The 17,142-nt window shown below is 44.8% G+C and overlaps 1 protein-coding gene across 1 annotated transcript in view; it reads right to left on the bottom strand.

Annotated features, from left to right (window-relative positions):
* Positions 1 to 15,199, bottom strand: part of LOC148017442 (protein PLASTID MOVEMENT IMPAIRED 1-RELATED 1-like) — a 33,331-nt gene extending 18,132 nt beyond the window's left edge. Inside the window, exon 1 of the mRNA XM_087662884.1 lies at positions 11,277 to 15,199. Within this exon, the coding sequence (XP_087519010.1) occupies positions 11,277 to 14,386 (3,110 nt within the window). The 5' untranslated portion in view covers positions 14,387 to 15,199. The remainder of the gene's footprint in view (positions 1 to 11,276) is intronic.
* Between the last annotated feature and the right edge of the window lie 1,943 nt (positions 15,200 to 17,142).

A 17,142-nucleotide genomic window follows, 5' to 3' on the forward strand; every position in this document is an offset into this window, starting at 1 on the left:
CTTTGCACTTGTTCCTTCAGATAGTTTTTCTTCTTTTTTTTCTTTTTTTTTTTTGGAGCATCTCACTACTGACCTCTGTGATTGCAGACTTTGATCTCCTTTGCGGGTTTGTTTTCAGTGTAGGGCTAACATGCAGGTTTGCCCAATCCTACCTGGACTGGAGACTTGGGATGTGCGCCATTCCTTCATGGTTTCATCATCCTTGGAGTTTTGCTCTTCTACCACCATGGAGGCTTCCCCTCCTGAGGCGGATCGTGCAGCATCTCTCTTGATGCTATCATGGCAGTGACTTCTACCTAGCTCTTCCAACTGGGATGCTTTCTCCTCTTCTTCATTCCTTATGGTTCTCGGCACCACACGAAGACCGACATCAGGCTCCTCTTCCTTCTTCGGCATCTACATCCAAGTTGAGAGGGGGTTCCTACCCTTCTTGGTATTCTACAGGCTTCAGCACTTTGTCTTCGACATCAGTTTCTCCCCCCTGTTGTACCTTACCCTTTGCATTGTATGATTTCATCATCTTTGTACTAGGGCCCTTGGGCAAGTAAACAATTTCCCCATTAGGGACACTGTCCAAGTGGCACCTGCTGCATGAGCATTCTTCAGCATGTAGCATACTTTGCATCTCATTGTGCAGAGTACCACTTGAGCGGATCCTAAGCTGTTTCCATCGGCGGCTGTTGTTACCACACCACCATCCTTCTTCATCACATGGATACCTCATTACCTACTTTTCCTCGTCATCGACACCCCGAGTAACTGGGTTAGCTTGTATTGTTTTGTGATGTGTTGGGTATACCCTCCCTACTTCCGTCTTTTGGGTCACTATTCCTCAATCGGCCGCATCCCATAAAATTTACCACACTTATTCAAAAAAAAAAAACAACACACAAAAGTTCCATGTAGTTTCATCCACCTTTATAGGGCTTGATAGGCCACTGGGCAGCCGACATGCACCCTTTGTCCAATGCCCTGTCCTCTCTGGGGTGACTACTTGGATTCCCTTGGTAAGATAACCATCGCCTCTATAGTCTTGGTAGGCCATTGGGCAACCGACGTGCACCCTTTGTCCGATGCCTTGGCTGCTTTGGGGTGGGACGCCTTGGGGTACATCAACATCACAATGGCTGGCCTAACCTTTCGGCTCAGTTATGGGCCTAAGAGGGGGTGTTGAGCTAAAATATGCATTACTTGCTGATTAGTCTCTTAAACAGCCCCAAAACACTCTAAAAATGCTCTTTTAGAGTAAAACCCTAAAACGAGGAGCGGTTCGAGAGAGTTCAGTGGAAACCCTAAAACGGGGAGCGGTTCAAGAAAGTTTAGAGGAAACCCTAATTTTTGGGGCGCCCTTCCACATCTATAAATAGACAGGCTGCCCCCATTCAGCCATCATCCTTGTTTGCAGGTTACACCAGCCCACACACCCTCTGCTACTATTGGCGCCCAGTTTCCGCACCTCCATCTACTGTCCACCCATCATCAACTGCAACCACATCATCTTCAACCTATCCATTGCTGTAGGCAACAACTCTTAGCTGCTGGCGACTGCTCCAGACTGTCCCAGACTGCTGTTCAGCCTGCTGTCCATCATCTCCAAGGTGAGCCAGCCTGCGTTTTCACCATTGCAGACCCTGACACTCTCAGACACTATTTCAGCCTGCTGTTTACAACAGACTGTGCACAATTTCCAGCCCCTGATTGGTAGTACATTGCTGCGTTTACCAGTTTCCAGACTCCAGACTGCTGCGTTTTAGTGACCAGCCTGCTGCCATTCACTATTCAGCACTCCTACACTCCGACTAGTGGTCACAGACTTGGGATCCGTCTTCAGTGGACGTCACACTCCGACATTGCTCTGTCCTTGAGCACACTATACACTCTTACATTCATTTACAGCATTCATTCACTTCAGAGTTGTGTTCTCTCTCTCCCTTCTTCTGTTTGTCTTTGAGTTTTTGTGTTTGAGTTTTGAGTTTTGCGTTTAGGGTTTGAGTTTTGAGTTTTGCGTTTAGGGTTTGAGTTTTGCCCTCTGTGTCTGTATCTTTGTGTTTCTATCGTGGTCGTACACTCTGTGTGTCCTCAGTGCAAACCCTAGCACTCTTCTTAACAAGAGGTTCTAAACCTCCATGAAACTCTCTTTTAAACAAAGAAAGGCCAATTGAGCTTGAGTAATAATATATGAGAGTCATTAAGAATAATATATTACATATCCATGATCCATTATTCACTTGTCAGTTATGTCAAAGTTAGTCTTTGGACAAGCTATACTATGGTTTAGAACTCAAACATTATGCTTCATATATATCACACAAAGAAAATTGAAATAAACATCTAAATAGCCTATATGCAATATGGACCGAGTCAAGTTGCAATATCATGATTCTCATTCCAAAATAAACTGTCAAAATGTCAAAATTTAAAATGAATTATAATATATCATACAATAATCAACTATCAAGATAAGAATAGATGCTAGATTGACAGAGTTCAATAACTGAACAAAATTTCAAAAAAGTCAATCTCTCATCCAAAATCTTGAGCCTCACAAGTCATTACTCATCACCATCATCATGTTTAACATTGCCCAACAATTTTTGTCAAAAAAACCATGTTTTTAGTTCCTACTCCAAAAAAAAAAAACACATGTTTTTACTGTCAAAAATGTTTCTTACTTCAAGAAACATTTCACAAGTTTCAAACTCAAAGAAACGTGTTTCTTTGTTGCTATGTTTGCGTTATCATCTTCAAGTAAAAAAAGTAAAATAGAAGAAAGAAAAGAATAAGTCCAAGGGATCAAAGTAATCTTCCAACTTTGATATAGATTCCGGGGAAAGTATAGTGGATATCCCACGAGTCCTCATTGTGGGTAGACCTTGCAGCCGAGGAGAAGTGCTAGAAGAAATACCCTCACCTTCGCCTAGGAACAAAGGATGGAGCTAGTACATTGGAGCCTTCCTCTACTTCTCAATCTACACCAACTATTACATGCAAGTCAATGTTCCTTCACATCCATGAGATGGAGGTTCTTTCTTCGGCTGTCTCATCTTCTCATAGACCTGGCTCATTGACAATAGTGCTTCGAGTCATATGACTCCTCCAAGGGATTGGCTCCAAGATTTTCATTCATCAAAGGATACAATCACTATTGGTGATATTCTTTAATACCTATTTGTAGTGTTGGCACCTTGCCTTTGTTGCTTGACCGTCATGGAGCTCTATTTCAGCAGCCCTACATTTTTAGGACTTGGGCTTTCATCTCCTCTTAGTTCATGGCCTAACTAGACTCAGTTCTTGGGTTGTCTTCACCAAGCTCACAATTTTAATTAAGGATTCATCTACAACAATTGTCCTTGTGATAGGTTGGTAGAGGAGAGAGGGCTATACATGCTCCATTCCCCTTGGGAATTCAATCATCTTCGGGCCTTTCTTTCATACAATAGTCTCTTTCCTTCGTCATCAAGCCACCATCTCCTACCACTTGCATAATACCCTTTTCATGGCCCTTGGTCCTTGTTGCTGTAAGTTTCTTGGTAGGTTGTGGCACCTTGGATAGCTCCTCAATATTGTCTCTCAATTGGGTCTGAGGTTTAGCCCACACATCCCTAATTGAAGTTTCTTTCGAAGTGAATTGTGATCTGTTCAAGGCTTTCCTATTTCATTGGCCTATGGTGGCCTCACGTGTTGAGGATGCACTTGAGTTTGCACGACCATAGAGAGTAGTTTGACCCATCCAACTTCTCAAATGTGGCAAGAGAGGGTAGGATAGGGACCTGCACAAGGGGTGCCAGAATTGCCAAGTGGGGACTATAAGATTGAGAAGGGAAAGAATGATAAGATGGTGGTCAGGTAAAGACCCAAAAATGGTCATCCTTCGATCATCATAGTCACAGCTTTGTGAATACCACTCTTCACAGTATCAGTCATTCCATGCAGTCCTAATTCAGTCATAGCATAGTAACATGGAACAGGGGACGGGAATGGGGACAAGGACAAGGTCGGGTACATGGGACAATTAAAAGCAGGGAATGGGGACAAGGACAAGGTTGGGTACATGGGACAATTAAAAGCAGGGAATGGGGACGAGGGGTGGGACGGGGGAGGGGATGGCATACATAAATAGCATTTGAAAATGTATGCATGTGATGTGGTGGGTGGATGTGTGGGCATAGTAGCAAGGGATGCCCATTTTGTAGCTTCATGTCCCATCCCCATACTGTCCTATTCCCATCCCAATCTTAGAGCCCTCTCTCATGGTAATAGGGGGGGATGGCAATTTATTATTCTTGTCCCCGTCCCCATTCCCATCCCTGTCCCCAAAATCGGTCCCATGTTATTATGTACTACCAAAGAACATGTGTATGTGCATGCATGCATACACGTATTTTCCATTGTAGAGAAATTGCATGTGTGATATGGGCTTGATTTGATTTGACTTCATACAAAATATGTTGATTTTATATGTGTATGTGTTACAAAAGGGGAAGTCCTTGGAAGAAGTCCCACAAAAAAAACCCACCAAAAAACCACCCCCCGAAAGACACCCACTTCCACCAAAAAAAAAGCGTCCCCCAATAGGGGATGGCCGCGACAGGGGGGGACGATTGTTGAGAACAGGACAAAGGACATCCCCCTTTCGGTATCCCATTTCAGCACATCCATTCGGGATAGCATTCCCACGTTCCATGGCCTTGGGACGGCCATTCCCTGTTACTATGGGCCATAGATGCCCTTTACGAAAACCTGCAAAAAAACACAAGAAGAGCATGCTACTCTTGCTGTTGTCTGCTTGTTCGGGGACTATCAAAGTGCCGGTCAACAAAAGATGATGTACAGCAGAGTACATAGGGAGTATCCAAGGCACAGAAGGTGTTACAATGGTGGGCAGATGTGTGCTGAGCAGAAACTAGACAGCCTGGTGTGGGCTAGCTGGAAATGCAACTTGCAGAGGGCTGTAAGCAGCGAGAAGAGCCTGGGAAAGTACGACCCAGCAGTGTGAGCAGAGATCAGGGTCTGAAATAAAGATGCCAGCACCTTAAACAGGTTGACCAGCAGGTCTGAGATGACGCTTGGCTGTAACAACAGTTCCCAGCCCAGAAAACACAGAAAAATAGAGTCTCCTGCCCATCAAAGAAGTTGCGCAGCCTGAGGAAACAGCCGCCTAGGAACAAAATGCAAATAGGCAGAAGCAGGTCTGCACAAAACACAGTAGCTGTCCAGTATCAACGCAGTGGTAGGGGCAGAATTCAGGCCACCCTGCACAGGAAGGGCTGAATCGTAGGGTCACAAGTGAAAGAAGGAATAAACTGACTGCAACGGTTAGCCCCAACATGTAGCACTGCACTCAGTGTGGGTGCTCAACACTAGTAGCAGGGGGATGACTCGTGAGAGAAGAATGAGAAAGGCTGGCTGAATGAATAATTACAATGGATGAATGAGGGGGGCAGGCTGCCTATAAATAGGCAAACTGGGGCCACAGCTGGTATACAAGTGGCTAGGCCCAAAATGTGGGCACCCAAGACAGCCTACAGTGCCCGTGCCCAAGACAAATGTAAACTGAAATACTAATGCCTACATTAACTCAACATTGATTGTGGCATTGCAAGACCTCCGTTAACAAACATGATTAGGGTGGGCAAGTAAAGGGTCATAACCTCTCCACAAACAGCTAGCTCCCAAAGACCCTAGGACTCCAAAACTTGTTGCATAAGGGCTAACCAAGTCATGAAATTTGACCCACTAAAATAATTCTCGTCACTAAAGGCATTATTGGTAATGGCAACATGTATGTGAGGTCTTTTTGTGGACTTGGTCATGCATTTGAGTATAATGCAGCAGTTGGCAGTTGAACTCATAGAAGGTCAGCAATCAAGTCACTAAAATAACTTGTTGCGAGTATACTTGGATATTTGACCCACAGTGCTTGCAATGCATTAGTGAGATATACATAGTGGATCCATCCAACTGCGGTAATGGGCTGACTAGGCATATGCATATGCATATGCATGCTTCTGTTGAGAAACCCTTCACCCGCAGTTTGCATTTTTGTGTTTTGCGTTTAGGGTTTGCAGCCCCAAAAAGGGCCGCCATCCTAGACTGACTGCACCTATTTATAGGCCACTCTTTCATTCATTCCTCACGACTGATTCATTCAGTCCGTCACCCCTTCTCTCCAACCTCTCCACTACCCTCACACCCCTTCAGGAGGACATTACGGTTGTAGTTCGTGGTTGTCTTCATCATCTTCCTTGTGCTACAGCACCCTTGTTCCCTTGTATCATATTCACTCCATGATTCAGAACTTCATCATTCCATTCATCAGAGTTTCTTCTCTCTTCTCTTCTCTTCTCCATGTTTGCCGAGTTCACTCCTTGTTCCTCCCCGCAAACCCTACTGTCTCGTTGGTACGTCATCTTTTGACATGGTATCAGAGCTAGATTTGCTCAAACAGCTGCAAAGACCCTCCACTCTAGTGAAGGCAAAGACGAGTGGCGGGTTCGGCATCCACTTCTCTTCTTCCACTACATCAAAATCTCGTTTTTGCAGATTTCAAGAGTTTCAGCTTGTTGCCCACACCCCGTTTGCGGAGGACATCTCAGCCGCAGTTGTCCATTGATGTCTCCATCGGTTGGCACCTGATTTCCAACCCTCTTCACGCAGTTTGGAGCTGATTCCAGCCAAGCGACTGCTGCTCCTGTGCAGACTTGCTGCCGTACAGCCAGCCACATCATCATAGTCCTACTACCTGCGTTTTTAGTCTTTCTCTCTCCTACAGACTGTCCTGCCTACGTTTTTAGTCTTTCTCACCTACTGCCTGCGTTTTTAGTCTTTCTCTCTCTTGCAGGCCTGTCCTACCTAGGTTTTGAGTCTTTCTCTCTCCTCACCTGCGTTTTTCTACAGGTTGCAACCTCTTACTGCTGGTCACATCCTCCTTCCACTAGCAGCTCATTTCCAGCCCTTCCACTACCCTCCCACCCCTTGAGGCGGACATTGCAGTTCGTGCTTCACACTGCCCTCACACCCCTTGAGGCAGACATTGCAGTTCGTGGTTCAATGGTGGCTGACCTCTTCCTTCTTCAGCAAGGCACACTAGTATCCATGGCTTCTTTACTAATAGATGACCAGACTATTGGGTGCTCCTACTGTGGCATCACCGGACACACCACCAATACTTGCCGACTTCGACCCTTGCTCCCCACCCCCCGAGTATATGCGTCTTCCATGAGGCACTCCTTGTGCCACCTCTCCTTTCTGGGCCACAGGGATCGTTCTGTATCGGCTATCAGAGTACTATGCTCAAGACAATAAGACGCATCCAGTGCGCACTAAGTTCTTTCGAGCACAAGAAGGATCGATTGGCGCTACGACCTCCTGAAGATCTCGTCACAATGCCAGCGACAGTCTTCTCCCATTTATCTTCAGGTATAGTGGCTTCCACGACCTGCAGATCTGCAGTCCGCTCTATAGAGAGACGGTGATTGTTTGATACCATCTCCTCATCAATCTACTCCTTCGAGAGACAGTGGTTGCTCGACTCCTTCCTCTTCTTTGGCTACCCAGTCTGCTTCACTAAGAGACAGCGATTGTTGCCCACCTCTTGCTCATTCTAAGCCCCACTCTCAACTACTCGAGTACGAGAGGCTACCTCTGTGAGCTCTTCGGCACCCCAAATACCTTCTTCAGCACAACCGACGGCACTTTCTTCGTCATCAAGCATTTCGGTGTCTGTGATCCATAAGTTTTTGAATTCCCTATCTACTTCAGAGGGGGATTCCGAGGGGGATGTTATTTCTTTTCCCTCCGAGAGGGCAACTACTTCTTCGACTTCAACGGAGGCCCCTCCACCTCCCCCCTCAGAGGGGGAACCTACTCCAAATGAAGTTCTTCACCCATCCTCTACTTTCTTGGGGTGACTATCTTCGACCAGTCATCTCTTCTACTGATACCAAGGATCTTCAGGTACCACCTAGATCGGGACCTCGGAGGTTCAGCCGCGACTTGGTGACGAGGCCTTCGTATTCCTTCTAGCATGGATGCATGGAGCTAGTGGCTTCTCTCCCGCGGTTGTGTTTCGGATTCTCCAATTCACTCTGTCTACTGTTCTTTACTGCAGGTTCCCTTTCTGGTGGAAATCTTGGATCTTCGGGATCCTCTGCATCTTCTTCCTCCCCATCTTCTTACCTTGGTCACTTGGTCAGCATGATCCACCTCCCGAGATTGAGTACGGGCATATCCTTATGGTTCTCGGCACCACACAAAGTCCAACATTCCTCCTATGCGTTGCATGTTTTCATCATCTTTGTACTAGGGCACTTGGGCAAGTGAACAATTTTCCCACGAGGGACACTGTCCAAGTGGCACCTGCTGCATAAGCATTGCATCTCCACCTCACTCTTCTCTTGTTCTCCTTTTTGGGCCTGAGAGGGGGTGTTGAGAAACCCTTCACCCGCAGTTTACGTTTTTGCGTTTCTGTGTTTTGCATTTAGGGTTTGCAGCCCCAAAAAAGGGCACCATCCTAGACTGACTGTGCCTATTTATAGGCTACTCTTTCACTCATTCCTCACGGCTGATTCATTTAGTCCGTCACCTCTTCTCTCCAGCCTCTCCACTACCCTCACACCCCTTCAGGAGGACATTGCGGTTCGTAGTTTGTGGTTGTCTTCATCATCTTCCTTGTGCTACGGCACCCTTGTTCCGTTGTATCACATTCACTCCATGATTTGGAACTTCATCATTCCATTCATCAGAGTTTCTTCTCTCTTCTCTTCTCTTCTCCATGTTTGCCGAGTTCACTCCGTGTTCCTCCCCGCAAACCCTACTGTCTCGCTGGTACGTCATCTTTTGACAGCTTCTACTTCTAGATCCTCCTCTGTTAGCATTATATACTGATATTGGTCCAAGTCTCGAGTATCTTACCAGAAATTCCTGCACAACAAGAGTAACACGCAAGGGTTTCAACTCATACAAATCAAATGGATTATACAAACCTAACAGCAGGCTTGGCTAAGATGAAGATGATGGAACTTATCTCATGAGTGTTATGTCCTCCACAAGCTGAGAGATGGCCAGCCTCACCAACTAAATGTACTAACTAATATGAAACTCCTATCAAGGAGTGTAGAGGGAAGATTAAAGGGTATAATCAAGCCATCTTCTACGCATGTATTCCATGAATTCCAGATCTATCATCCACTCAACATCTAGTAGACTTGAAGAAGAGGAGTAAGATGATCCATTGTCGTCCTCATTGACAGAATGATGCCACCTCAAGGCCTCCAATGAAGGAGAGTCCTAGGTAGACACTATAGGCTCCCAAGAAAGAGGGGTCTGAGACTCCATGAGTTAGTTGCAGGTCGCTCGTATAGACCAAGCTTTTCACCAGTCATGCAAGTTGCCCTTAAGAAGAGCATTGGCTTTGATAGCATGTCAAAATGCACTAGGGTTTGTCAGAAACACTGGAAGTGTAGGAACACAACTAACACATAGTGAAATTCCAACAAAAATGCAAAAGAAGGAGAAGTTTCTGATAAATGAATGCTGAAATGAAATGAATAAAGAAGGTACGAATGTGTGGCCGCTCAAGGAGCAAAGCTATCCAACAACCACAAACTCTCATAGGAGCGGGCTGACGGAGAGTGCCAGAGAGTGTCATCCTCCGTATACAGATCCTGAGTGCAACAAAACCACCAATGAAGATGTCAAGGCACAAGACTGGAGCTGAGGGCAATGAAACACAGCAACTGAGGGCCACCCAATGCAAAAGATGATGAGGATGATGACAAAGAGCGGCTGGCAATCAAAATGCAGCTACTTGGAGAGTGTTTGACTGTAGGCGTGACTGTAGGCAACTCCTGCATATGCCGATGGAGATGTTGGACAGCAGCCTGAAACCAAAAACATAAACTCCGAAAGTTTTTAATTACTGGTGACAACAGCAGAAGGTGATGGAGAAGGCTGTAAACAGAAATGCAGCAGGTCAGGGCAGCAGCAGCACTAGTGGCAGAAGGTTGGGCTGGGTGGCAGCATCCCCCAAAGGGGAGGAGGGCAGCAACAATGGTGGCAACAAGTTGGCTGACTTGGTGGTAACACCTACTGATGGAGGAGTGTGATGAGAAGGAAGTGATGATAATGGAGAGCTGGCGCAGATTCTGGGAACGAGGGATGAGATTGATGAGCACACTGAGTCCATATTTATAGATCATACTAGAGCCAAAAACTGTGTCACATCTCATAAAAAAAGCAAAAAAAGCCTTTTGGGGGGCTGTTTAATTAGCCAGACCAATGCTAGAAAATTGTGATAACTTGGGGGACAATTTTAGGTGGCTCAACATATCATAGAGTGTACTGTGCTGCCTCATTCTAAATGCATTAAATCCAATGGGTGAGTCAGACAAAGATTCCTGGTTCGCATCTCAACTAGGCTGTGCACTATCTGAATGCTTGATAAAGAAGTCATAAAATCAAAGCTAATACAAGCTGATCAATTCCTGGGTACTCCACTTTCACCTAATTAAATAGTCTAATACAGGGTTTTCGTAGCTTTTGAAGTTGTAGATGCTGGCAGTCTTTCAACTTTGTTTCAATTCCTTTTTGGTCTCATACACCTTATTGATCAGGGCAGATTAATGGTCTTCCTTTCTGATTTACCTCTTCTGATTCTTCTATTTCCTTCTCTCACATTCTTTAATACTCTAATATTACTCAATTGCAGCAACTAGTCCTGGAAATACCCCTCCTTCATACTTTCTATTCTGCCATTGTTTTTCATACATTTTGCAATAGGAAGAAATGCTACCGATAACTAAAGCCTATACCCAGTTGCTTATGTCTTGGTTTTTTGTTTTTCACATACAAAGAAAGGATGAGTTGATCTATGTTCTTTGTCCTCAACATGCAGGCATTGTAACTTTCAAGCTCAAATCACAACAGAGAGCTGTATAGTCTTCTACACCCTTGAAGCTGCCACTGTCAAACATGAAAACTGGTGCAAAGTTATGGTCAGCTAAAATTCATTGCTGTATACTCAAAATCCAAACTATGGATTCAATCTCATACAGAGGCATGATAAAACATTTTATAACTTCTGCTATTAAATTATGACCAAATGGAAATGAGATCAAAACAAAATACCAGGCATGAAAGAGAAAGCAGGGTCAAATTTGGACTACTGACAAGCTTGGTTACTTCCACTTTGTTGGTCTTATCTTTTTTCAACATATTAAAAAAAGTGTAGTCTAAAGGATGTTAACACATAGCATATTCTGAGAATTAATTCCTACCCGTTCCTGATGTCCTTAGTTGTCTTTCCTTCCATGGCAACCTGTTCTATGGATTGACCACTGATGTCTTCCAATGGCATTGCTGTCATAACTTGAAGAGCCATGTTCTCTACCCCCATAGAAGCCATATTACGTAAAATATCAACAGTTTCAGAACCCATTTCCGCAGGCACCACAAGTGCCTTGGACACTTGCATGATCAGCTTCCCACTGCTTTTATTAGGTTGAAAGTGTGAGGGATTCATAGACCTTAATGATCCTCCATCCTTTAATGGGACACTAGTACCCAAGCCCCTTCCAAGCGGTGGGGGTTCCTGCATCTTAAATGCAGGCTTTGGAGGTGAAGTAGCAAAAGCCTTCTCGTTTAAGCCCCATTCTTGCATCAAAGCCTCTGTTTCTGCATCTTCTAGCATCTTTGCACGGGTCTTGCTTCGCAAGCTCTGTGTAGCCCTTTGTAGTTCCACTTCTGCTGCCTCCTTGAAAAAGTCGTGTTCTCTACTGTCCTCTCTATCAAACCAATCTTGAGAATTGTTATTGTCCAGGTTAGAGAACCCTGAATTCCCAAGATCAGGCTCAGAAACATAATTGTGAGCAATTTTGACATCTACAGTATCATCTGGAAGAAACTGTGGGTCTTCTAAATCCAATCCAAACCCCCCATCCAAAAGCGCTTCTTGCTCAAACTGCTTCAGCAATCGAGCCCGTGGAGAATCTGGCTCGCTATCAGACTGCTTTCCTGAGAGCTTGTCGTCAAATTCCAGCAAATTAAGAAACTCTCCAGCCACGAGGTCAGCTTCACTCTCAGCATCGCCATCTTCCGTCTGCTGTTCAAGGAATGTGTTAGCAGAATCCAATTCTGCATTCTCCTCTGGCTCTGGCTCTGTGGAAAGCTGGTCAGCAGCATTTTCACCCACGTCAAGATTCAACTCTGGACTTTCTGGAATCAACTCATCATTGCTGATAGCTCTTACTTGATTGTGATCCACGTACTCCTCAATCTGAACAATGTCACCTACTGCAGACTTTGTGAGTGCATCTTCATGCAGAATAGCCTCTTGAGGTTCTTCCTTGGCACTGGTTCCTTCTAAGAGAGAGTCCAGTGTCTGCAAAACCATTTGGTAAGTTACTGTCTCTGTTTTACCTCCTACATGCACCTCTTTCTTCTCTCCTTCATCCACATTCACAATTTTTTCAGTCTCCTCTTCAATCTTCACAGTCTCAGAAATATTTCTACTGGGAACATCCAGTGCATTTGTCACGTCAAGTCTGTCTATGTCTACCTTTTTCTCTTTCTCTGACTCATTGTGTGGAAGCTCCTCAACCTGAAAATCTTCCTTTCCTTCAAGCTCCTTCTCCTCCAAGTCGTGGTCTACATCAATTTTAGGATCATTCAAACCATCTCTCTCAACAGTGTCTATTTGCTTCTCGATAACATCATCATCATTTATAGAGTTCTCCACTGAATTATCCACCTCCACACCCTGATCAACGACCACAAAATCTGCATCCTCCTCCAGTGGACCATCTTCCTCTCGATTTTCAGTATAAATCTGCCTAGTATTGCTATCACTTCCTACTTGCTCAACAGAGTCTATTGGGATTGAAGGGGCCAGACCTTGTTCTGACTGATTGAAATCTTTCCGCTCAGGTTCAGCTTTAGTAAAGGTGTTGAAGACATGTTGTTGAGCAAACGACCCCTCAAAATGCGCCCGAATGGCTGGGAAACCCTGCAAGTCAGGTGTTTGCCCACCACCTCTTGCCTGTGAAACCCCAGCTGATGGAGCGGGCTCATCTAAATTAAGGTGTTCCATTGCCATGAGATCTTCATAATCATTTCCAGGCTCAGAAACAGTAGGAGAATGGCTCAAGTGTGCTCTAGCAGGCATGGTTCGAGGTGTTCCATGTGCCGAATTTGGAAGGCTGTATGACGTGTGAAATGATGATCTGTGGGGAGGTGAATCACGAAACCTTGTGCTGGAATTTCCAAAGTTGGGAGTGTCCTTGTCAAAAATCTCATAGTTGAAAGTGACAACAAGCTTTCCTCCCTTGGCTTTCCCATATAGATCCAATGAGGTGTCCCAGCTACTTCCTTTCTCCAGCTGTCCTCTTCTATCATCCACGAAGTCGGTAAGCAACCGGCTGAGATCCAATTGATGCTTCCCAAAGTCTAATTCATCAATGTCAGGGGCAATAACAGACACAATAAACGCCTTGGCCATAAATTTCATACCATTAGAAGGACCCTTGCTGCCATAAAGTGTGCACTTCATAAACAGTGTCTCCTGAAACTCTGCAATTCCTTGAAAAACTCGACTGGGCATAGTTTGTACCGCACCTTCTTTTGTTTCTTCTTTTCGCATATGCACACATAAGCGAAGCCCATTCATAGCTGGGGGTAAACCTTCAATAGCATGGACATAAGCAGAAAAAACACAATGATAGCGTTGGCGACCAATATGGGATAAAGCACGAAATGGCTTCCAGCTCCACATACTTTTCTTTTTCTCTGCAGAGGAGTCAACTTTACGGCTGATCTCTGCAGACTCTTCATGCCACTCAGGCTCTTCAGGGGTGAGTCTTTCCATGCTTCTGGCTTGCAGTGGTTGCAAAGAGAGGCGGCGATCCGTGCGAGCCCGGATGTCAGACTTCTCTTCACCCCATGTTGGGATGGCCTGAGAAGGGATGGTGGATGAGGAGAACCGGGGGCGGGAATTCGCAGAGGTACTCTTCAACTCTGGAGGTGCAGGCACTTGTGGAGACATGGAATGGCGAGATAAAAGGTTGGTGAAAGATGGAGGTGGATCGTGGGAAGCCAAGCCAGGTAGGGGTATAGGATCACTGCGGTAAGAAGCATCCTTGTTGGGGTCATAAGAGGAAAACCGCCTGCCAGGAAGCGACTCTCGTCGGGACAAGAAAGAGTGTTTCTTAGGGGACGCTGCTGGTTGACCCTGGGCCTGATAAGTCTGCAGAGGGGTGCCCTTCCGTTGAGCCTGATAGAGAGCCTGGCTCAATGCCTCCAATTCTTGTAGCAGCTGACCTCCTCCGTGAGCTGCATCTCTTTGCTGGCTATTCCATCTTGATGGAGGAGAGCTGGATGGGGATCTGACCATTGCTATTCTGTTGCTGGAAGGGTCTTATACTCAGCCTTGCACCTAAATTTAATTTTACACTGACTTCAGAAAGACTACCTCTCTGTGCTATTGATCACTGATCATGTAAGCAACTAATCTTGACCCTATTTAATAAATTCACCTAACAATCGGAATTCTTCTTTGTCAACCTGCACTATTGCTCTCATCTAGGTTGATGCAATAGTGAGGTCCAGGGATAGTTGAGCACCATTAAGTCTGAATGCATAAATTCAATGCAGAACAGAGTGTGCAAATAATAAAATTTGCTGCCTTGGCTGCTTCAAGACAGCAGGAACATCCACTGCGTCTAAATTTCACACTGCAGAAGCTAGAGTTCTTTCTTTCTGTGCAGGTGAGTTTCTCGGGTTCCACTCTGTTTGTCGAACTTATTCCTTCTCGCAGCAGCTTATCAAGAATGTTTGTCCAGGTGAGTCTTTCTTCTGCCTCTGTTCATAAGACTCTCTCTTTATGCTCGCTCGTCTGTAGAACTTTGCAACATCAAGAATGTTGTTTGTGCAAGTAAGCCTTTCTACAAGCTCACTGTATGGCACTTCCTCTTTCTTTCGAGCTGCCTCTGTTGCCAGAAGCTTCTCATTCATACGAGCTATGGCGAGAAGCAAACAACTGCTTCTTCGAGTTTGTGGAATCCCTTCCCACCGGCACACAGACACCCGGTCCAGGGCTGACTTGCCGGCTATCAGTTTTCATCGTCAGCTGCAAGCCTGCAAGCAGACTCTGCTTTTCCTGCTGCAGCCTGTAGCCATGAATGCGAAACACGTCCCCGGAGACCAGCACGAGACAGAAACTGCGAAAAAGTAAATAAATAATAATAAATTTTGAAATAATCATAAATAATGAAATGATGAAAATAACAGAATAACAGAATTATAATCAAGATTTACGTGGCAAAAATATGTGGGCCTGAACATATCTGACAGCCAAATGTGGAGACAGTTGCAGAAAAGAGGCCAAAATAAATAAATAATAAAGATAAAGAGAGAGAATAGGGAATGTCACGGTATTTAGCAGCCTGCTAAATTTAGAGGTCTTTGCGACCGTCAAAAAGCTGCATGCTTACGTGGCGCTTGCCCGGCCTCTCCCCGAGTGGGCCCCGCCGGGATGCTTGCGTGGCATCGTAGCGTTCATGTGCACTCTGCCGGGAGTGACGTGGCACCGTCACCTTATCTTTTCTTATCCCGTGCTCCCGAGTCCTCCTCGGTCGTGATCTCTCGCCACCAATCATCCAAAAATGCTTTATTCAAATTCCCAACTAGCTTTCATTTTTGTGGCCACCATGCTTCGAAGTTTGCAGTGCCATTTTCTTGGCTTGCATGGGCACACTAAGAGTGCAGCCACGCATAGACCTGTTAGAGTTTTCGATGTCAAATAGGTCACTTTTGTACCATGTGACATGCTCTTTTTCTCTCCTACTTACTAAAATTATAATGACAAATGCAAATAGTGGCTAAGCACTTGGCACGAGTCTACACGGAACCTTCGAACTTTGGACGACCATAATTTTTTTTCATGGGGTCTCCGCACTCCACAGCCCAATGTGTCCCAAGTTCCCTGTTGGCAAATCTTTTTGGCATGTGGGCTGATGGATCCATAAACCACCCCAACTCACTAAACTCAGTAATCCACATATGTAAAACTCTTTGACAATGGTGCCTGAACATGAGGCCGTGTGCACATGTCAAGACTGCCCTTTACCATTTTTCAAAAGCTCAACATCATTGCCAATGGGGTTGTAGCTCAGGTGGTTTGATTGTGTGGATGTGTACATGTGTATGTGAGTTCAAATATTGGATTCACCCTTGAGGCATCTTTCAAATTTCAAGCCTCAATAATCCACATATGTAGAATTCTCTAACAATGGTGACTTGACATGAGGCCACGTGCACATGTTAAGACTATCCTAACAAAAACTCATCATAGTTGTTAATGGGGTTGTAGCTCAAGTGGTTTGATTGTGTGGGCATGTACATGGGTGTGTGAGTTCAAACCTTGGATTCACCCATGAGGCATCTTTCAAATTTCAAGCCTCCCAAACAAAAAACCAATATAAAAGAGCAATAGCCATTATTATATTTGTGGAAGCATTAACACTTTAGTGAGGCCTAAATTTGGTGAGATACACAATACTTCATACAACAAGTAAAGTTTTTGAATTACCTTTTATTTATCTAGATTAAGCCTCGATCTATCGAAAAATCCAAATATGTTACATCCAATATTAGTGAGAAATAATAGATAGCATATTTAATCAGCCATGTCATTTGACCAATGCAATTTTTTTTAATGAGCAAAGTAGCCAAAAACAAGCATGACAACCGTCGATTTCAAGCTCATGGTAAGAGCATTCATAAGCTCATGGTAAGTGTGCTAGCTTTCTCGATCAAGATTGATTATGCCAAGGATTTTGCATACCTATGTATCCATTCACATTAAGAAAATGCGCACAATACAATTCTCAAATTGTTGATGGGATAGATCATGCCATGGTATTGGGTGGTGGCTTTTGTCCCGTAAGTATGGAACTTGACAAAGTGTATGATTGTGTGAGCTAGCAATTTATCATGAAAGTTCTTGAATGGTGTGGATTTGGCTCAATGTTTTGCTAGATGCAAGTGCTCTTGTCTCTGGTCTATAGTGTTATGGCCAACATGGTTGTCAATGAATGTGAAGGAGTATCCCTCCTATGACTACAAATATGCTTGGCCTCAAGTCATCCA

This window comes from Lygodium microphyllum, chromosome 22 (assembly GCF_053477565.2).
Source record: "Lygodium microphyllum isolate KBCC chromosome 22, Lygodium_microphyllum_v1.1.10, whole genome shotgun sequence".
NCBI lineage: Eukaryota > Viridiplantae > Streptophyta > Polypodiopsida > Schizaeales > Lygodiaceae > Lygodium > Lygodium microphyllum.